This window comes from Lithobates pipiens, unplaced genomic scaffold, assembly GCF_037356315.1.
Source record: "Lithobates pipiens isolate NorthernLeopardFrog02 unplaced genomic scaffold, aLitPip1_a1.2 Scaffold_22, whole genome shotgun sequence".
Classification (NCBI taxonomy): Eukaryota; Metazoa; Chordata; class Amphibia; order Anura; family Ranidae; genus Lithobates; species Lithobates pipiens.
Genome location: NW_027507784.1, coordinates 296,385,493 through 296,408,341, shown reverse-complemented (window position 1 = coordinate 296,408,341; position 22,849 = coordinate 296,385,493). Strand labels below are relative to the sequence as shown.

The following is a 22,849-nucleotide window of genomic DNA, read 5'->3' as shown; positions in this document are numbered from 1 at the left end:
TCCATGACTTTTCCATCAAAATCAACAATGCAACCATCAGTCCCTCCCCTCATGCCAGGGTACTAGGTGTAATCCTAGACTCTGACTTGTCATTTCAGCCTCAAGTCCAATCGTTCTCAAAGGTTTGCAGACTTCACCACCGTAACATCTCTAAAATTCGCCCCTTTTTAACAAATGAAACTACCAAGCTCCTCATTCACTCCCTTGTTATCTCTCACGTTGACTATTGCAACTCCCTTCTCATTGGCCTGCCTCTCCATAGGCTATCCCCTCTTCAGTGTATCATGAATGCTGCTGCCAGACTTATCCACCTTACCAACCGCTCAGTGTCTGCCAACCTTTTCCTCCAATCCCTACACTGGCTGCCAATCACCCCACTAATTAAATTCAAAATACTAACCACAACATACAAAGCCATTCACAACTCTGCCCGAGCTACATCACCAATCTTGTCTCCAAATATCACCCAAACCATCCTCTCAGCTCTTCTCAAGACCTCCTACTCTCAAGTTCTCTCGTCTCCTCCTCCTCCCATGCTCGTCTACGGGATTTCTCCAGAGACTCTCCCATCCTCTGGAACTCGCTACCTCCACTGGTCCGGCTATCCCCTACTCTTGCTACCTTCAGGCGATCCCTGAAAACTCATCTCTTCAGGGAAGCCTATCATGTCTCCAACTAATATTTACCACTTCCATCAGCTCATTCCCCACAGTTCCAACTATTTGTACCACCTGCCCCACTCTATTAGATTGTAAGCTCTTCTGAGCAGGGCCCTCTTAATCCTCTTGTATTTTATTGTATTATAACTGTACTGTCTCTCTTTTATATTGTAAAGCACTGCATAAACTGTTGGCACTATATATATCCTGTAAAATTATAATAATAGAGCTCATCAAATATGTATTCTTTTCCAGGCCATGAGGTCCTTACTTAAGTCTGGTGACACTGAGAAGATTGTCTTCTTTGCTGGAGTGTCCCGTCAAAAGGAAATTTATATCATGGCAGCCAATTATCTACAGTCTCTTGACTGGCGCCAAGACCCCTACATTGTCAATAACATCATCACCTTCTACACAAAGGGCAGGGCTCTTGACCTTTTAGCTGGCTTCTATGATGCCTGTGCTCAGGTAAGTGCATGTAGGAATGTACTCTTTATTTAAAGTGGAACGATCTTTTTTGCAAACTTACATTGGTCCAGCTTGGCTCAATGTAAGTTTCCATATCTGATATCCAGAATGGGTTGTGCTGCATATAGTGATAGCTGTGATCTTCTGGGTGCTGCTCCAGCGGCTTTCCATTTGCACACTGAAGACAGGAAGTTGTTTGCTGTACGTTCTGTGTATTCATTGAAAAAAATGCAAGACGTACACTGAATGATGGTGGTGCCAATCAAGCATTCCCCTTTGTTTAGTGTACAGAGAGGAAGCTGCTGGAGCAGCCCCCGGAAGATTGCTGCTATTACTGTAGTCATTTTCTGCTTCCCTGGCAGCCCTATGTACAGTATATTAGATATATATTAGATACTTACATTAAGCCAAGATGGATCAATGTTAGGCCGCGTACACACGGGCGGACTATCCGTCCAACTAAGTCCGTCAGACAATCCGACAGACAGTCCGTCCTACTTTTGAATGAACGGACTTGACCACACACGACGAACAGACAGTCCGCTGAAAGCTTGCGCAATGACGTGTACGGCACGTACGACGGGACTAGAAATACGACGTCCAATACACTGAAATGCAACCTTCGGCCGTGTAAATCCTTTCTGAGCGTGCGCCATACTTAGTCCGTCGAACTAGCCTACTCACGAGCGGACTGTCCGCTGAAACCAAGTTTGGACGGACAATATTACAGAAATTCCGAAAGACTTAGTCCGCCAGACTGTCCGCTGAAAAACTCCGCTGAAGCCCACACACGAGCGGATTGTCCGCTGAAACGCATTTCAGCGGACCAAGTCCGTCAGACAGTCCGCCCGTGTGTACGCGGTCTTAGTCTGCAAAAAAAGAAAAGAGAGTTCCGCTTTAAAGATTAACTAAACTGTCTAATTTTACCAAGTGGATGTTGCTTTTTAGGTGGAGATTGACGAGTACCAGAACTATGAGAAGGCACTGGGAGCTCTGACTGAGGCCTACAAATGTCTGACAAAAGCCAAGATGAGAAGCCCAGAGGAACAGGAAAGAAAACTGTCTGAAATGCAGAACAAGCTGACGCTGGTAAAAAGGTTTATTCAAGCTCGCAGGTGAGTCTAAAAAAAAAATCAGCCTAAACATATTCTATTTTAGATTCATACTGAAAAAAAGGGGGGGGGGGGTTGAGAGGTAACAAACCTCGGGAATTTAAACGGGATCAAATCGTATTGGTCAAGCCACTACAAATAGGAATATAAAATAATTAATTTTATTATTACAAAGTAGTAAAAACATGAAAAAAGGAAGACAATAATACATCCAGAACAAAGGATATATGCGTTATTCAGACACGTGTAACAGAGGGACATGGGATTGTTCCTCTCCCCGTTTTCCCCTTACATCAACCATATTTAGATGCTCTGAGCGACTAGTACCTGGATCAACTCAGAACTTACATTGAACTTTTCTGAACAATCCAGCAATGGCAGCTGCGACCTAACCTCATAGGTTTCATTTAAAGAGAACCTGTCAGTAACAGCAGTGTGGTAAAACTAAAAAAGTTCAGATGCTTTGTGGCAGTTTTGGATGAATCACCCTTTTACTTTCACAAAAACAATAGTCTCATTGTGTGTCCTGCATCTGCCCGTGCAAGTTCCTAAAAATCAGACTGAGCGGTCATCTACCAGGTGAAAATAACCCAGTACATACAGATCAACTAGGTCATAGGTGGAGTAAGAGGGACCAGTTATTACAACTCACTGTCACTTGCCTGCAGCAGAGAAAGCCATAATATTGGGAAATGTTAGTACATTTGTAGTTAATACACATTTTAAGTATCTATTGCAAGGGTGCCCAACCGGTGGCTCACAGCACCCTCTGATGTGCAACCTCCTGCTCTGGGATGGTGGGTTGGCCAACCCAGATCACAGGTTGCTGATCCGCCATTCCAGACCATCAATGTTGTGGATGGAGCCGCAGGTAGAAGAAACAAGCAGCTGCGGAGCAGAGCCGCATAAGCCAATGATTTCCCCATAGTGTTGGGCAGAGTGATACCAAATGCACTCCGCCTGGGACAGCAACATTTTTTCCAGCCAGCGATTCAGAAAGTGAAGGACAGTTTATGAAAATCCCAGTTTGGGCATTACAGCAATCACAGCAATTGGCATAATATCTGAGTTTTGCAGAGTTTGGGCACATATGAGCAATAGTTTTGCAATGGTTATCAAGCCAATTTCACACTGATCTGCAGGTACAATGCAGCGCACCTGCAGCTTGGCAGCAATGAGTCATAGACTTCTATTACATCCTGCTGGTTTGGTGCACTTTCTGAAAGCACACCAAAACTCCTAAATGCAGGAGTTTGGTGTACTTTCAGAAAGTGCACTACACCCACAACATGTAATAGAAGTCTATAGCTCGTTGCAGCCAAGCCGCAGGAAAGCCGTTGGTTCACTGCGCTGCACCCACAGTGAGAGTAAATCGCAGAGCATCAGTGTGAAAGCAGCCTTATAAGTGGTTGAGGACAGTAATGTCCTGTTTACATTTGAGGTTTGGGGGGCAGTATTAGCCCATACTTCATTGAGGCCCACACCTGGTTTTCGAAATCACTTAAGTGGCCCTCGCTCTTCAAAAGAAAGAGCACCCCTGATCTACTGTAACAGATTGTGATTTTAATCATTGTTAAACACTTGAATAATCATTTGTTATTGTTGCAGATCCTATTCTGTAGACAAGCAAGAAGCTGTCAGGCAGTGCGAACTACTGCTGGAAGAGCCAGATCTGGAGAGTGCGGTGCGTTTTGGGGATGTGTATGCTGTGCTGGTGGAACATTACACACAGCAAGGAGACTTCCAGAAGGTAAAACAAGGAGTTTACAGATCGTTTTTAGTTATGTATCATATTGCGTTGTCTTCTCTGGAAAAGAAGTAGTAGGCCTGTTATTGAAATACTGATATAAATCCAAATGATTGACATGACTTGTAAAGGTAAATTGTTTACCATTATGTAATAGATAGTTGACAGTTGTCCAATTCAGCTGATTTTGGCCTGTTCACACAACACTCTGTGGTGCGCCTCAATCCTGCATAACTGTTCATGGGGATGAAGATATTGTACAATTTAGAAAAGCTAGTCTGATTGCTTTGAGTATTCTCCTAAATAAGCTGCCATCACAAAGTGTACAACTACACCTCCTCCACCCCTCTCCATTGCCTATACAGGAACTCCAATGTCACCAGAATTTTTCTGCTTCGAGTAGTTTACACCTACAGATATTGTCAGGGGTCAGATTATGTAAATAAGAATGGCGGTGCCTTTATGCCTATAGTCATCTTAAAGGCCAAATCCATTTACAGTAAAACATATACTAGCCCACCCCCCCAGCCCTCCTGACCTAGACAAACTTAGCCAACCCCACCCAGCTGCTTTTCTCATCAATTGAGGGACACAGAAAGTCTTTAACTTTTGGACCTTACCGCCAACTACAGGAGGACTGGACACTGCCTAACAGGACAAATGTCCTTTCTTCAGCTCTACTGTGTTAAAGACTAACCTATTTTATGCTAGCATTTTTGATTCTTCTCTACAAGGCTGCTGGAGTTTAATCTTGGATTGCAGCCTTTTCGGTGCTGTTATCATCAGATTGCTAACTGCAGAGTACTTGTTCAGAGCCACTGATATTGCCTTACCACTTGTCCTGTGTCTAAAGATTTACTTAGTAAACAGGCTGGTCAGGCCAAGCACCAAAAATTAATTTGTATAGGTCACTGTACACCATTATAAATTTGAAAGGAAGTTGGGACTTTAAAATGAAGCGGCTTAAGTGTGGAGGTCAAGGTAAAAAAAGAATTTAATTGAATTCATAACAATGTATGATACAGAGTAAATTCATATATATATATATATACATACATGTACAATTATTTGGCACAAAATATGTTTATGGTGACATCAAGGTGTATGTAAAAACGCATCAAATCAAGAAGCATAAGTAAACAGTAGATAAAATGTAAAGCAGCAACGTGGCCTAAAAGTGCCTCAGGGCGACATATCCGGTACCTATGTCTATAATCACATAATATAAACGTAAATGTACTGAATTGATATTGGTGACAACGTCAGGACATTATAGATATCACTGTAGCATCCAATGTAGCTCGACGCGTTTCGTGGGTGTATCTCCACTCATCAGGAGCAGATGCGACAGATTCCTGTAAAACGTACAGATATAGTAAACCACACTCTATATAGAGGGGAACAAATACAATACATAAGGTACTTAAAAAGAAATTAGCCAAGCATATCTACCAACCCCGGCAGCGAGCGGAGCAAACAGCAACTGGCCCATGGTCAGTCGGAGGCACAAATCTATCCCCAGTGCCTCTGTGTGACATCAAAAGCAAGTACCTGCGATGGACGCGAGAGGTGGATTGGCAGGGACCAACATGCCAGAACATATAGAAATGACTTGCCATTGCTTCCTTGTGCGCTCTGTGTATGGAGGGGTGGGGAGGATTTCCAAACAGTGGCACTGGGGAAATACCTATCCAGTACAGAGGGTATATGCAGTGTAAAGTGGGTAACTGGCAGTTCTGTTCAGGGGACATGTGAGATTACACACTGATCTACTCCAGATCAAACACATAATCAGTCACTGCTTGAACTCTGAGTTACATATCACTAACCTCTGCACGTGTTATTTACTTCTGACCTTTGGAATCTGCAATACATACTGCTGACCTCTGCACAAGGTATTACTATGGACCCCAGAACTTTGCTGACCATTTCACTCTGCATTACTATTGACCCTTGCACTCTGCATTACTTACTGCTGACCCCTGCACTCTGTGTTACTTATGGCTGACTCTTGAACTCTGTTTTATTTTCTTCTGAGCTCTGCATTTCTTACTTTTGACCTACTTACTCTTGACTTTGATTCTACATTATTTACTCCTGACTTCTGAACTCAGCATTACTTCTGACCTCTGCATTGTCTTAAACAAACCGTATACTAATTTGACAGGCCAAACCCAACCTAGCCAGTCAGGCCAGAATGAAGTTTCCAAGTTTTCTTCAAACCTTCTTTTTTAATGGGGCCTTGCTAAGTTATCACTTAGTTAATAATTTTTGTAGCAGAATGATTTCAGGGGTTTTACTTCAACCTGTTCACTGTTCCCAAACCAAAATCATTTGCTTCATCTTCTATATAAAGGCTCTAAATGTATTTATTCAGGCCCCAAAACTCTGAATTGAATCCACCAGATCTGTCATCACCTTTTTTCATTAGGGAGAATCTCTGTGGACATCAAAGATGCTTACTTACATGTCCATAATCTATCCAGCGCATCAGTTAATCCTAAGCTTTGCTGTGGGGCCGCTGCACTACCAGTTCAAGGCCCTGCCCTTCAGCCTCTTGTCTGCACCTTGGGTATTCACTAAGGTGCTGGCCCCAGCATTAGCCCTGCTGCACTTTTGTGGCTTCCCCATTGTGGGATCCTAATGCCGCGTACACACGGTCGGACATTCTGGCAACAAAATCCATGGGATTTTTTCCGATGGATGTTGGCTTAAACTTGTCTTGCATACACATGGTCACACAATGTTGTCGGAAATTCCGAACGTCAAGAATGCGGTGACATACGAAGAGCCGAGAAAATTGAGGTTCAATAGCCAGTGCGGCTCTTCTGCTTGATTCCGTACACACGATCGGAATTTCCGACAACGGATCCAGATCTCAAATTTTGTGTGTCGGAAATTCTGATGGAAAATGTCAGATGGAGCCTACACATTGTCAGAATTTCCAACAAAAAGCTTCCATCGAACATTTTCCGTCAGAAAATCCGACCGCGTGTACGCGGCATTAGACAACCGACTGCTGAGGGAACAGTTAGCGAGGGCTATTTGAGCAACGTGTCCGACTGTTCACTCATTGCTGTGGTTCAAGTGGATCCTGAACCTTCAGAAGTTACTGCTGAAACCACCTTATGGCTTGGAATATCCGGGTCTAGTTCTGGACGCATTTCAGGACAGAGTGTTCCATTCAGAGTAAACTTAGAGAAAGTTCACACATTCTCTAAGTTCTATCAGATGGATGTTTCTGCCTCATCTGATGCCAGCTTTGGGCGTAAAGTCGTTCTTTGCAGACAGCCTTCAATTCTCTGCTGTTTTCTTGAGCCTGTTTGTTGTGTTACCCACCCTTCTTGCTTTTCATGCATTTGATTCTGAGTGCACAATGCCCTAAATGTTAGTACCACTTGGTACACTGTCCTGCCTGTCCAGCCACAGCTTCTCATAGAGTTTTACAGGCTGCCGGCAGCGGGCTGGATGGTGAGCCTGTGCCTTCCTCATGTACCAAAATACTTCGATTTCAGGTAGTGGAGCTAAGCAATCAGTGCGCATGAGACCAAATAGTACTGACATATCACACAGAACTTTACAGGGTATATATAAATATTCTTATCACAACCCGGCACCATCATACACACTCTAGGACTCTTCAAAAGTGGAGCATACTGAGGAACCCACACATGCACAGTGAAATGTAATATTTATTTATTACAGGTACTTATATAGCGATTTACGCAGAGCTTCACATATATAGTAAAAAGGAGGGGGAATAGGGGAAAGAAGAGGCTTTGTGGGACTTTATATGAAACACAACACTAGAATAGGATCAATTAATTAAAATTACATAGTTACATAGATAGTAAGGTTGAATAAAGACACCAGTCCATCCAGTTCAACCTGAGTGAGTGTCTACAGTTGTCCCTATCCCTGTACATTGCACACTCACATCGGTCCCTACCCTCAAGGAGCCCACAATCCAAGGTCCCCATTCGTATACTAGGGCCAATTTGGGACAGAAGCCAATTAACCTACCTGCATGTCTTTGGAGTGTGGGAGGAAACCGGAGTACCCGGAGGAAACCCACGCAGGCACAGGGAGAACATGCAAACTCCAGGCAGGTAGTGTCGTGGTTGGGATTCAAACCAGCGACCCTTTTTACTGCTAGGTGAGAGTGCTACCCACTACACTACTGTGCCGCCCTTTTTAAAATCAACAACCATTATTCAATGGACCTTTCTAAACATTCCTAACACGTCCCAGTGCAACACCCAAATTCCTCACTCTATCTTTCTCTGCCTCCTCATAGTTTTCTGGTTGCTGAGGTAATAAAATTACATTTTATTTGATACAAATGAGCATACTAGGCAGTAAAAAAATGATCACAATAAGTAGTATAAGAATTTAATGAACATGGTTGGTAAATCACATGATTAAACATAATAATAAATAATTACATAATATGCATCAATGTACCCAAATATTTACATAATAAAAATGGTAATAGACCCAAGTATCTACAAACATGATTAAACAAGATATTATGAGGCCATGGTAATGTATAATTGATTCATGATTCTGGGAGATAGAAATCACATGGTAACGCATAATTTCAATAAAAATCTTGATGCGTTTCGTGGATAACTTCCACTCATCAGGAGCAGATGTAGCTGTAATAAAATATAAATTTACCATAAATATAGTAATTAATATAGCGGAAAGAGGGGGAGCAGAGGCTATAGTCCCAACACTCTTACCTATGAGTAGATTCTCGGTAAAAAAGCGTAGATATTAGCGGCTGGGAACACTGTGGGAACATCATCACATATATAGTACACCCACATCAATCCCTACCCTGAAGGATCTTACAATCTAAGGTCCCTAAAGCCCCTCACACATGGGCTGAATATTGGGCGGCATTGTCCAGTTCAATAGAAACCGGACAACATTCAGCTCGTGTGTACGGCAGCCAGTCTGACAAAAGCTGGCTCCAAAGGAGAAGCCCAAATGAGCTTTGGCTGGACTTCTCCTTTAAGGGTGTGAATAAGGTTCTGGAGGGGACTAGTTACAGTATGATGCTAACATCAAGAACATAACTAACCTTAAGGCCCCTTTCACACGGGACGGATCAGTAAGGATCCGCCCCGTGATGATCCGCTTGCTCAGCGGGGATCGCTCCGTTGTCCCCGCTGAGCCGGCGGATAACAGGGCGGTCTCTGCACACTGTGCAGGGACCGCCCTGTCAGCTCTCCGCTCTCCTCTATGGGGATCGGATGAGCACAGACCGTCTGTCCGTGTTCATCCGATCCGCTCTGCAGACGGATAGAAAAATGGGATTTTCCTCCGTCTGCAGAATCGGACAATTGCGAAGGCGGACAATAGCGGGTGTCTGCAGATGTTCATCCGCAGACCCCCGCTATCCCATAGGAATGCATGTATGTCGGTATTTCATTCGCAAACGGATGGATGAAATATACGGACATAATGTCCGCATGTGTGAAAGGGGCCTAAAAAGTATTATTTTACTGAAAGAGTAGATGATGCTTGGAGCAGACTTTCAGCAAAGGTAGGTAGACAGTCAACAAACAATAAGTGAGTTCAAAAAAGCTTGGAACAAACATAGCCCTGTACTCAAATAGGTTAAAAAAAAAAAATCAAATAAAGGGGCAGACTCGATGGACCACTTGGTCTTTTTTATGCCTTCACTCTATCTTTCTGTGAACACATACAAACTCCATGGAGTTTCTAATGGAACATGGACAAAGGACTCTACTGCTGCTAGGCTACAATGCTATATAAACTCACGTCGTTGTCCATAATATTATATTCAAATATTTGAAATCTGAAAGTAGTCAGTTATATTCCAACTATGATTTACTTAGTGCTGGTAAAGATAACAAAAGTCGAATCTGATTGGTTGTTATGGACAACACAAACACTTTCATTTAATTAAGGTTCAATAAAAGGTCCACTATACTGTAGAAAGTTCAGTACTGACTTCTAACATGTCCTTTCCCTCTGACCAGGCCTACCGTTGTTTGGAAGAAATGAGGTCCAAAATGCCATCTGTCAACCTGACCTATTATGTATCCCAGAGCACAGTGGAAGCCGTGTATCGGGCCCTCTCCATTCCACTGAGCCACAAGCCTGCATCTGAGCATGTGCGACACAACAGTGTGGATGACAGCGAGGAGGTGGAAGAGGCACCAGATATCGATTTTGACGGTTAACCTGTTTTTGTCATGATATACTGTACACAAACCACTTGATTCCAGAACTGAAGTAGCTTGGAAATAATATTTTAGGGATAAAGACATGGGCAGTTTCTCTCTTTTTTACCTTGGCTATTTTAACCTCTTGTTGGCAGTCAGGTAATTAGTAGCACATTGATTTCAAGGTGTTACATATAGGGTGATTGTATAGTAAGAGGTTGTAGTCACTCAGCAGCATGAGTGGCCCATGCCATTTAACCCCAAATTAACTCCACAGCATTTCTATGTGCCTAGGTTCTTCACACCATTTAGGCTTGCTGAACTGGACCTTATCTTTTGACCTTTGGAGCGCGGATGGAATAGACCAGAATGGACTAATAGGATAGACCAAAAATGCTGGAATCTAGCAGTCATCTACTATGGAAATAGCCATTTTAAAGGCTCTGACAAGTGTCCAGACTTCCAATGCCCAACAGAGTAGCACAAGGATGCATGATTCCAGTCCTTGAGGGCCACCTATCAGTCAGAGCCTTTGGGCATTAGTCAACCACATCCTTACTTCAGTTTTGTCTAGTTGTCTGGCTGTCATTGTGATCCATTGGTTTTACCAGCTTCATGCCTGCAGTCTGGCTGTATATGCCCCTAAAAAAACAATGTAAACATTATAGGGGCAAATTGGTTATAGTTATTATCATTGTGATGCTTCTCAGTTTAGGCTGGGCGCATGACCTTTGTCCATAAAAAGTTTAATACTTTCCTGAGTCTTGACCTTGAGAAAGTGTATGGATCATCGGTTCTGACATTAGTGGCCACATGCTAGCTTTGGGTCAGTGACTCAAGAAATATCCAAGTGAAGACAGCCAGGCAACTAGCATTTTTATTCCTCCGATTTCTGTTAGTACATGTTTTCTCTGAATTAGTAAATCCCAAGATGGTGAAAGGATCTTGGCCCTTGGGGATTCGATTTGCACATTCTAGAATACTGAACTGAGGACAAGATATCTAAATCTTTCAAAATGGTTGGCCATGTTCTGCATGTTTTGACAGGTACACTTTATATTGTGATTCATAGCACTGGGGTATGTATTAACACCATACCATCCTAGAACAGGAACATGCACCTTTAAAATCCAGATATACTTTGCCTTTCTGTAAGTCCCCATCCTGAGCTGAACATTTAGCAAAGCAAAAAGCAAGATGTAAGGTGTAGAGACCAGTGGCACCCAATCAGATTTCACCTTTGGATCAATTGGTGGTTGCGGTGATTACACATCCCACACAATGTCTTTTCTTTATTGCCGTTCTTCATGGAATTTACCTGCATGTGTTCTAGAGGCCTCTCTGTAGTCTAAACCTGACAGCTCTACACATTGCACAGCTGCATGCAGCTCAGCCGGTCACTCAGTGAACAAACAAACTTCCAGATTAAGCACCAGCCTATACATATTTTTATACTAAATCAAAGATATGTTTTTTGTTAATTTTTTTTCTAAGCAAGTAAATTATTTGTAATGTCTATTTATATACATATGTAAATAAAAAATGATTTTATGTAAGTGTTCTACCTTTTATGACTTTTCTTTCCCAAAAACCACACTCCTGATTTGTCCCACTACACAAGTCAATATTATGTGTATCATTAAATGATAGCATGTTTGTGTCACTGTGTGTGCCTACTTGTGTTAAAGTGGAACTCAAGCGTTTGATTTTGGATAGAGTGGTGAAGGGTTAGGACATGGCACAGGGAAAGGCAGTTAGAGGAGATTTCAGAAGAGGCAAAAGACAATAATAAACAGAAGTAGGCACCATGAAGCACATGAAGCAGCCTAAATTCCACCCTCTGTATTCCAGGCCATTTTGATCGGGCAACGATCTGGTACTTAAGGTACACTTACAATAATTTCAGGTTGCAGAATAAAAATGTCATAAAGCACTAGTGTGCACTGAATACTGGCACAATTGACAGACTCACCTGTCAAAGAAATCCCTCCAGTGCTGCTCTGTCAGTGCTCGAGTGATCCCGTCTTCTCCTGGTCTTCCTTCCAAGTTCATGCTGTTTGGCTGCTTGAATGGCCGTCACTCCCGCAAATGCGCCTGATTGTCACTTCATCACAGCACACAACGGGTGCTGTCAATGTACTCTAAGCTGTGCATGCATGGCTCAGTTTACATGGTTGCCGACAAGCAGATGGAAGCATTTCAGAAGAGACCATTAGGGTACATTACAACGATCACCGGGGAGAAAAATAAAAGTTATCACCAGCAGTGTCTATAGAGACATGGCCAACCTCAACATGCTTTTCTTTTTTCCAACCTGAATTTGCCTGCATACATCAAGCCATCCCAGACTGTAATATCCTCTGGTGGACAGTAGCTTTGACGAGGAACATCACTTAGGGGTGTGGGAAGGCTGGGGGCATTGATAATTGCAAGGGGGAGTTTGATGATTGCCTTGAATTTTCCAGGACTTTAGGAATAAATGTGGGTATCAAGGGAATGCAGTATAGGTAAAAGCATCTCAGGCTGGCCCTATACCAGTCTTTTTTTTTTTTTTTTTCGTTCGACCAACGAGTCAAACTAAAGAAAATGACTCGAATCCCTCATCTACATTTTCCGAGTCAATTTATTCTAACAGTGGAGAGATTTCCCCACTGTCAGAATAAACTCATCAGCTGGCTATTGCTGGCGGCGCTGATTGGGGGAAATTTTTCCAACATGCTGTTGGAAGTTGAGAGATAGACTGACTTGTGTACAACCAACTTGCTCACACATGGATCAAAATATGGCTGGCCTCTGCTGAATCAGTCAAATTTCGATCCCTCTATTGACCGGCGTACGCATACTCACAATAAAGACTGTTGTTTAGCTAAGTAAACATGCAAAAAAATCCATCAAAATGCAACGTCAGCCATTTTTTTTATTTTTGGATGGGGTGGGGGGTTGGAAACTCTGTCAGGTTCAATTACTACCTTGTATTTCTGGAACACAAACAGTGGGTATAGAAAAGAACCACTCCCACAGCTCTGCACTACTGATTGGCAGCTCTGTGATGCCTGCTATAGAGTGGCGGAGCAACTCGCTGTATACAAGCCATAGCCTGTAAGGGTCAGATGCCCCTCCACTGTAAAGTGTGCACTGCTGGCGAGAGGTGTAAAAGGAGATGCCGGCCACCACAGGGCTGCTGCCCACCCCACTGTGTAGCAGGCTTTAGTCCTCTTCCGGCTGTCTTCCCCCAAGTAGAGGAGCTGCCAGCCCGCACCATGGGGGACCACTAATGGCAAATAAAAATTATTTTACTGCACCTCCCCCCCGTGTGGCAACCAGGGCAGACCGCCCCCCACGTTGGTACGCCACTGGTTGACACATACAATGCTGACACTCTTAAAAATAAAACAATTTTTTTTTTTATTATTGTGCCCTTTTTGCAAAGATTTTAAATCATTTCCTTGGGACATAGCATTAAAAACCTCACAAAAGTAAGAAATGACTAGTACGTCAGTGAAGAAAGATGAAAAAAATAATAATTTACTTGAAGTCACACTCCTAGAAACCAAAGTATTAATATAAATATTTCAGTGACGCATAGGCCCCCTTTCTTAAAGTGACAGACATGTAACAAAAAAATGCTAAGACATATATAAATACCCTCACCAGCCTTAATTGGTATACAAATAAATCACCCCACCCCCCTTAAAAATAATCAAATGTGTTGCTTTGCAGCCTGAAAGGAAGACAGACACAGTTTTTTTTTTTATCCAGCTGCATTTACTCAGTGCAACGTATAATAACCAGTGAAAGATATAACACCAACACATCAGAATAAAATTCAAAATAAAAAATTTTAAAAAATAATGACTGATTTTGAAAAAAGGATAACCCCTTGTGTCATTATTTTTTTGGACCACCTTTTGCTTTAACTACAACCTTTAGTCTGTTGGGATATGTCTCTACCAACTGTGCACATCTAGATTTGCCCATTCTTCTTTGCAGAACTGCTCAAGTTCACTTAAGTCTGATGGTGACCATTTGAGGACTGCAGTGTTCATGTCATTCCACAGATCTTTAATGGGGTTTAAGTCTGGTTCTCCGACTAGGTCATGCAAGGACAGTCACCTTTTTCTCCTTCAACCACTGTGTGGTCATTTTTGCTGTGTGATTTGGGTCATTGTCATGTTGGAAGGTAAACCTTTTTCCCATTGACATTTTTCTGGCAGAGGGCAGCAGATTTTTCTAAAGAAATTGATGGTATTTTGACCCATCCATTTTTCCTTCTATCCTGACAAGTGCTCCAGTCCCTGCTGCAGAGAAACACCCCCATAACAGGATATTACCACCTCCATGCTTTATTGTAGGAATGGTGTTATTTGGAAGGTGAGCTGTAAGACCAAATAATTGAATTTTATTCTCATCTGACCATAACACCTTTTTTGATGTGGCCTCAGAATCTTCAAGGTGCGTTTTGGCAAAACTCAGTCATCATGACTTCATGTTGCCGTTGAGGAGTGGCTTTTTTCTTGCAACCCTGCCATACAAACCATAATGGTGGAAAATGTGCGATATTGTTGTCACATGCACACAATAACCACTCTGTCATAAATTCCTGCAACTGTTTCACAGTTGCTGTAGGCCTCTTGGTAGCCTCTCTGACCAGTTTCCTTCTGGCTCTTTCATCCAGTTTGGAGTGATGTCCTGATACAGGGAGGGTCTGTGTTGTACCAAACACCTTCCACTTCTTAGACCCATTTCATACTGGGGTGGTTTTCAGGCTCTTTAGCGCTAGAAATGGCCCCTGCTAAGCGCCTGAAAGCCGCCTCCAATTCATTGCAGTCTGAATTTTCACACTGGACCAGTGCTCTTGAGGGATGTTACAAAAAGTCCTGCAAGCAGCATCTTTGGGGCGGTGTATTTAGCGCTTCCAAAACGCCCTGCTTATCGCAATGAATGGGCAGTGCTTCCAAAGCATCTTAAAAACAGGAGTTTTTAACCATAGCGGCTGAACAAACACGTTAAAATGAACGGTGCTTTATCGCTCACGGCGGACACTGTCGGTGTGAAGGTAGCCTTAGCTCTTTTAATGCTGAGCTAATCAAAATGATCACAATTGAAAGTCAAATGGCTTTGTGTGCCATTGAGAAGGTAATTAGTTACACCTGATTGAGTTTACAGCCGTAGCCAAATGTTTTGAGACACAAATATTAATTTTCTCAAAGCCTTCTGCCTCAGTTTTTATGATGGCAATTTTCATATACTCCAGAATTGTATGAAGAGTGATCAGATGAATTGCAATTAATTGCAAAGTTCCTCTTTGCCATGAAAATGAACTTTTCCACTGCATTTGTAAAGAAGGCTTCAGGGCTCCCAAAAAAGTCAAGGACCGTCTCCTACAGTCAATTCAGCTGCGGGTCGGGGCACCACCAGTGCAGAGCTTTCTTAGGAATGGCAGCAGGCGGGAGTGAGTGAATCTCCATGCACAGTGAGGAGAAGACTTTTGGAGGATGGTCTGGTGTCAAGAAGGGCAGCAGAGAAGCCACTTCTCTCCAGGAAAAACATCAGGGACAGACTGATATTCTACAAAAGGTACAGGGATTGGACTGCTGAGGACTGGGGTAAAGTCATTTTCTCTGATGAATCCCCTTTCTGTTTGATTGGGGCATCTGGAAAAAAAAACCTTGTCCGGAGAAGAAAAGGTGAGCGCTACCATCAGTCCTCTGTCTTGCCAACAGTAAAGCATCCTGAGACCATTCATGTGTGGGGTTGCTTCTCAGCCAAGGGAGGGGGCTCACTCACAATTTTACTTAAGAACACAGCCATGACTAAAAAAAATGGTACAAAAACATCATCCAAGTGCAACTTCTCCCAACCATCTAGGAACAGTTTGATGAGGAATAATAACTTTTTCAGCATGATGGAGCACCTTGCCATATAGCAAAAGTGAGAACTAAGTGGCTTGGGATACAAAACATGTAAATGTTGGTTCCATGGCCAGGAAACTCCCCAGACCTTAATCCCATTGAGAACTTGTGGTCAATCATTAAGAGGCGGGTGAACAAAAAACCCCTACAAATTCTGACAAACTTCAAGCACTGATTATGCAAGAATGGGCTGCCATCAGTCAGGATGTGGCCCAGAAGTTGATTGACAGCATTCCAGGGCGAATTACAGAGGTCTTGAAAAAGAAGGGTCAACACTGCAAAATATTGACTCTTTTCATAAACTTAATGTAATTGTCAATAAAAGCCTTGGACACTTATGAAATCCTTATTATACTTCAGTATATCATAGTAACATCTGACCAAAAAATATACAAACACTGAAGCAGCAGACTAATATTTATGTCATGCTCAAAACTTTTGGCTACGGCTGCACAAGTCATTTTAGGAGGGGGTGATCCCTTTTCCAACTCGGTGATTCTGTTTTTGAATGTTTTATGACATGTTGGTGTTACAGTGCCTTGCAAAAGTATTCGGCCCCCTTGAACTTTTCAACCTTTTGCCACATTTCAGGCTTCAAACATAAAGATATAAAATTTAAATTTTTTGTGAAGAATCACCAACAAGTGGGACACAATTGTGAAGTGGAACGAAATCTATTGGATATTTTAAACTTTTTTAGCAAATAAAAAACTGAAAAGTGGTGCGTGCAAAATTATTTTGCCCCTTTACTTTCAGTGCAGCAAACTCACTCCAGAAGTTCAGCGAGGACCTCTGAATGATCCAATGTTGTCCTAAATGACTGATGGTGATAAATAGAATCCACCTGTGTGTAATCAAGTCTCTGTATAAATGCACCTGCTCTGTGATAGTCTCAGGGTTCTGTTGAAAGCGCAGAGAGCATCATGAAGACCAAGGAGCACACCAGGCAGGTCCGTAATACTGTTGTGGAGAAGTTTAAAGCCGGATTTGGATACAAAAAGATTTCCCAAGCTTTAAACATCCCAAGGAGCACTGTGCAAGCGATCATTTTGAAATGGAAGGAGTATCAGGCCACTGCAAATCTACCAAGACCTGGCCGTCCCTCTAAACTTTCAGCTCAGACAAGGAGAAGACTGATCAGAGATGCAGCCAAGAGGCCCATGATCACTCTGGATGAACTGCAGAGAACTACAGCTGAGGTGGGAGAGTCTGTCCATAGGACAACAATCAGTCGTACACTGCACAAATCTGGCCTTTATGGAAAAGAGTGGCAAGAAGAAAGCCATTTCTCAAAGATATCCATAAAAAGTCTTGTCTAAAGTTTGCCACAAGCCACCTGGGAGACACACCAAACATGTGGAAGAAGGTGCTCTGGTCAGATGAAACCAAAATCCAACTTTTTGCCCACAATGCAAAACGATATGTTTGGCGTAAAAGCAACACAGCTCATCACCCTCAACACACCATCCCCACTGTCAAACATGGTGGTGGCAGCATCATGGTTTGGGCCTGCTTTTCTTTAGCAGGGACAGGGAAGATGGTTAAAATTGAGGGGAAGATGGATGCAGCCAAATACAGGACCATTCTGGATGAAAACCTGTTGGAGTCTGCAAAAGACCTGAAACTGGGACGGAGATTTATCTTCCAACAAGACAATGATCCCAAACATACAGCAAAATCTACAAAGAAATGATTCTCAAATAAACGTATCCAGGTGTTAGAATGGCCAAGTCAAAGTCCAGACCTGAATCCAATTGAGAATCTGTGGAAAGAGCTGAAAACTGCTGTTCACAAACGCTCTCCATCCAACCTCACTGAGCTCGAGCTGTTTTGCAAGGAAGAATTTCAGTCTCTCGATGTGCAAAACTGATAGACATACCCCAAGCGACTTGCAGCTGTAATCGCAGCAAAAGGTGGCTCTACAAAGTATTAAGGCAAGGGGGCCGAATAATTTTGCACGCCCCACTTTTCATTTTTTTATTAGTTAAAAAAAGTTTCAAAAATCCAATAGATTTCGTTCCACAATTGTGTCCCACTTGTTGGTGATTCTTCACAAAAAATAAAAATGTTATATCTTTATGTTTGAAGCCTGAAATGTGGCAAAAGATTGAAAAGTTCAAGGGGGCCGAATACAGTGGGATAAAACAAAAACTTTGTCTGTCTTCATTTCAGGCTGCAAAGCAACAAAATTTGATTTTAAAGGGGGGGTGATTTTCTATACCAATTACGGCTAATCGGGGGAGGGTATTTATGTCTTAGCATTTTTTTGTTCCCTCTCTGTCACCTTGAGAAAGGGGGCCTATGTGTCACTGAAATGTTTATATTAATACTTTTGTTTCTAGGAATGTGACTTGAAGTACATTTTTCCATCTTTCTTCACTGACGTACTAGCCATTTTTCATTTTTGTGAAGTCTTTACTGCTATGTCCCAAGGAAGTGATGGGGAATTTTTGCAAAAAGGGCACAACAATAAAAGTTTTTGTTTTTGTTTTTGTTTTTTAAGAGTGTCAGCATTGCATGTGTCAACAATGTGCAGCAATTTCACTTTAGGTTGGTTATAGCGGGGGGATAATATTTCCCAGCCCACAGCCGATTTCCTGTCCAAAAAGTTGCCATTTCCAACACATTCTATTTCTTCCAGTTTTTATTACTAATCATCCCTTATTGTTGAATCCATTAAAAATATCCTGCGAAGGGCCAATGCATGTCAGTGCACAGGCCTCGTTTAGCGTTAAGGTGTCTCCCCATCAATGGTTGCCAGGAGGAGACGCCCTGTGTTCAGAGTCATGAGAAGATGATCTTGTGTATTTTTAGCCTTTTCTGCTTGGGATCAGCTTGGCTTAATATAGTGTGTCCTCTTCATGACTCCAGAGGCTGCCAGTCCCACTCTTTCCTTCCCCGGCACGCTCTGTCCAGGATGGAGCTATCCAGTCAAACAACATGAAAAGGGAAGTGTATCTTCCTACCTCCTCCCAACATGGCTGCCTGGTCACATCTCTGCTGCGGAGGAAAGGAATTTAGACCCGTTTCCTCTATTTTCCTGTTCCAAAACACACTGTTAAAAGACAGGACATGCATGCCAAAATCAAATGCTTCCTTTATGTTGAAGATGAACCCAGAGCAGAAAAAAAAAAAAAAAGCTAAAATTCCTGTAGCTCTGTATTATTTCATAAATCGGGTAAAGTATTTTTTTTTTTTAAATGCAAGCACTGTAAATACCTGAATTTGACTTGGTTTCAACCTATTGAAATCCCTTGTTCAACAGTACTTGGACATAGAGAGAGGAGCAGAACAGTCTGGGAGCCAATCAGGTTTGCTGCAAACAAGCTCTCTGACAGGTGGAGAAAGACAAGAGTGAGCAGAGGAAGACTCATCAGTTTTCCGTTACTCTTTTGTTGTCCATTCACTGGATCAATATACAGTGATGGCACCATTGTGTTCCTTAGAATAAACCATTTTCAGTTATCTGGTTATGCTGCTGTCCAAGCCGTGTAAATCGTATGACTGAATGGGCAGAAAAAACGTCTCCCTTATATGTATTTCCCTTGTATATTTAGCATTTTGCTGGAGTTCAGCATTAATACACTGCAACAAATATTAATTATATTGCCTTGATGTCCATTATGCTAATAAAATATTGGAACACACGGGTGTTGCTAGGATTGTGAGAGACCTGAGAACCCGTGATCATACTGAGGAGACTGCATGTAGCGTGCCTCAATAAATATTGGTTGTGGCCAATTTTGCTAAAAAGGTTAGGTAACCTGAACATACTCTGATCTGGTTCAAGAGTGCGTAACACATAGCATGCAGGGGTCAGGAGAGGGTAACGCATAGAATGCAGGGGTCAGGAGAGGGTAACGCATAGCATGCAGGGGTCAGGAGAGGGTAACGCATAGCATGCAGGGGTCAGGAGAGGGTAACGCATAGCATGCAGGGGTCAGGAGAGGGTAACGCATAGCATGTAGGGGTCAGGAGAGGGTAACGCATAGCATGTAGGGGTCAGGAGAGGGTAACGCATAGCATGCAGGGGTCAGGAGAGGGTAACGCATAGCATGCAGGGGTCAGGAGAGGGTAACGCATAGCGTGAAGGTGTCAGATGATATATTACATTTGGAGATGTTAAAAATATATAATGCAATTATAATTTTTATTTTTTTATTTTAAAAAATATGTAATATAGTCTTAAATAAATTTTATAAAAAAAGTGTTAATTATTTATTTCTTTTTTTAATACCTTATGTCAACAATGTATTTATAGTCCTTATATATTACATTTACATTAATTATAGATTTTAATTTATGTAAGTACTTGTCGATTTTATAGTAAAAATGAACAATTAAAAAAAAATATGCAAATTATTTAAAATGTTAGATTTTTTTTTATGGTGCCCTCTTCTATGCATATCATGTTACCAATCATTAGTTTTGCATGTTCGGTATCCATTTTCTCGTACACATTTCGGACTATCCATTTCTTACGTCCTAGGGGATACTCCAATTTTTTTCTATCTATGATAATCTCTGCACCAGTGTCATCATTTTTTTTTTTTTTTGTGTCAAAGCAGGTTTACGTACCACATTATGATTGAGGCTTAATGCTGCCAATTTAGTTCTAGCATCCATCGAATCATAACGATAATGTATTCGCTTAGGACGATATTTTAGAATCATACTGTGGTACGTTTCTATAACATCGGTTTGACAAAAAAAGTTAGATGCTTCATGTCCTTTTCTAATTTTGGATCCAAAACAATTGCAGATAATGCATGAAATGCAGGTGTCTGTTGGACTAACCAGGGAACCTTTGGTGCATCAACATCAATCTCATCGTGCAAACATTTGTGCTTGATATCGCCAACTTTGCATACATGCTCAACTCTACTTTACTTTCTGTTCCCCGATGCGAAATATAAAATGTATCTTTTTTATCTGCTTTGAGCATATGGACTACCGTATATACTCGAGTATAAGCCGAGATTTTCAGCCTCTTTTTTGAGGCTGAAAGTGCCCCCTCGGCTTATACTCGAGTCATCGCTGTCTGCCCGCTCGATCAGCGTGTCGAGCAGACAGACAGCGGCCATTCTACGATTCAAAAGCCGCGCCTCCGGCTCCGCCTTCGCCTGTGATAGGCGGAACACTGAATTTCCCAGCAGCCTGTGTTCCGCCTATCACGGACATCGTATCATCCTCGTACTACGGACGAGGATGATACGATGTCAGTGATAGGCGGAACACAGGCTGCTGGGAAATTCAGTGTTCCGCCTATCACAGGCGAAGGAGGAGGCGCGGCTTTTGAATTTTACAATGGCCGCCGAAGAGGGCACGGGACAGAGGCAAGGCAAGGCAAGGCAAGGCACGGCACGGCACGGCACGGCACGGCACGGCACGGGACGGAGGCAAGGCAAGGCACGACGGCAAGGCACGGAGGCTCGGGACAAAGGTAGGCTGGACACACACACACACACACACACACACACACACACACACACATACACACACACACACAGGGATGGGTGGATGGATGGAGACACACACAGGGATGGGTGGATGGATGGAGACACACACAGGGATGGATGGACGGACACACAGGGATGGACGGACACACAGGGATGGACGGACACACAGGGATGGACGGACACACAGGGATGGACGGACACACACACAGGGATGGACAGGCATGTCTCACCCTCGGCTTATACACGAGTCAATAAGTTTGCCAGTTTTTTTGGGGGTAAATTGGGGGCCTCGGCTTATATTCGGGTCGGCCTATACTCGAGTATATACGGTAATTACTTTCATTGAATGATTGTTTCACTGCTTGATTGTATATTTCGTACACTCATAGTATTGCTCCACCTTTTTTATAATAGGAAACGCACTCATTTTTGTATATATATGTTTATACATCACTGTGGGTATTTGGGCGATATATAGGTGCAGCTCTTGAGTAAGTTATTACACTTTAGTGCAGAAATATTTGTCCATTTCTAATTTAGTCTACTCCTATAAAATGTCTTTTTTTAAATTATATTTACAATTTAAAAAAATATAAATATTTTAGTTGTATTACACAATTCCTACTAGTCTAATCCTAAATTTGCTCTACCGTAATCTACTCTATTCCTACATCAAAACTTCTCCTCTATTCCTCCCTTACTCTACCCTTATTCTTAAATTACTTCTCTCCTACTCTAAGTTGGCTTATTCGCTTCCTCTACTCCTATTCCTTAACTACTCCTCTCCTACTCTACTCCCACACTCACTCCCCTTTTCTATTTAGTCTCTATTTGTACTCTACTCAAACTACCGCCTCATATCTGAAAGATGGTTCGTTGCAGACTGAATATGGGAAAGACAATATCATTCATTAGAAACTAGATGGTCCACTTGAAATTATGCTCTTGTAGGGTTAGGTTTTCTTGGTGATGGCTGCTTGTGTTTGGGAAATTTGGTAAACTTTATTTTCTAGGCACTGGAAAAAATGGTGTCGTAGGAGCTTTTTGACATACTTACACTCTGGATTACCTCCGGGGGTCAAAACCTTAACCATATTTGCAGCTGAGCACATTACACAACCGTGATCATCTGCTGCACATTTAAAAATGTAATGTGGTTTAGAGGGTCTTTAAGAAGACCTCTAAAGCATTCCTTGATCTGTTTAAAGGCAGATGATGTGTAATCGATCACCCCTTGACTGCTGTTGGCCATCACCACCCATTTACCATTACAGGCAGTTACAAAAGCGTGT

At 42.3% G+C, this 22,849-nt stretch overlaps 1 protein-coding gene and 1 long non-coding RNA gene across 2 annotated transcripts in view; one reads left to right on the top strand and one right to left on the bottom strand.

Annotated features, from left to right (window-relative positions):
* The window catches only part of IFT140 (intraflagellar transport 140), a 275,713-nt gene extending 263,971 nt beyond the window's left edge, over positions 1–11,742 (top strand). Inside the window, exons 27-30 of the mRNA XM_077449176.1 lie at positions 915–1,127; positions 2,076–2,242; positions 3,848–3,989; positions 10,001–11,742. Of these exons, the coding sequence (XP_077305302.1) occupies positions 915–1,127; positions 2,076–2,242; positions 3,848–3,989; positions 10,001–10,204 (726 nt within the window). The 3' untranslated portion in view covers positions 10,205–11,742. The remainder of the gene's footprint in view (positions 1–914; positions 1,128–2,075; positions 2,243–3,847; positions 3,990–10,000) is intronic.
* The window catches only part of LOC143924743 (uncharacterized), a 37,827-nt gene continuing 25,674 nt past the window's right edge, over positions 10,697–22,849 (bottom strand). The window contains exon 4 of the long non-coding RNA XR_013261912.1: positions 10,697–10,828. This is a non-coding gene — a long non-coding RNA (uncharacterized LOC143924743). The remainder of the gene's footprint in view (positions 10,829–22,849) is intronic.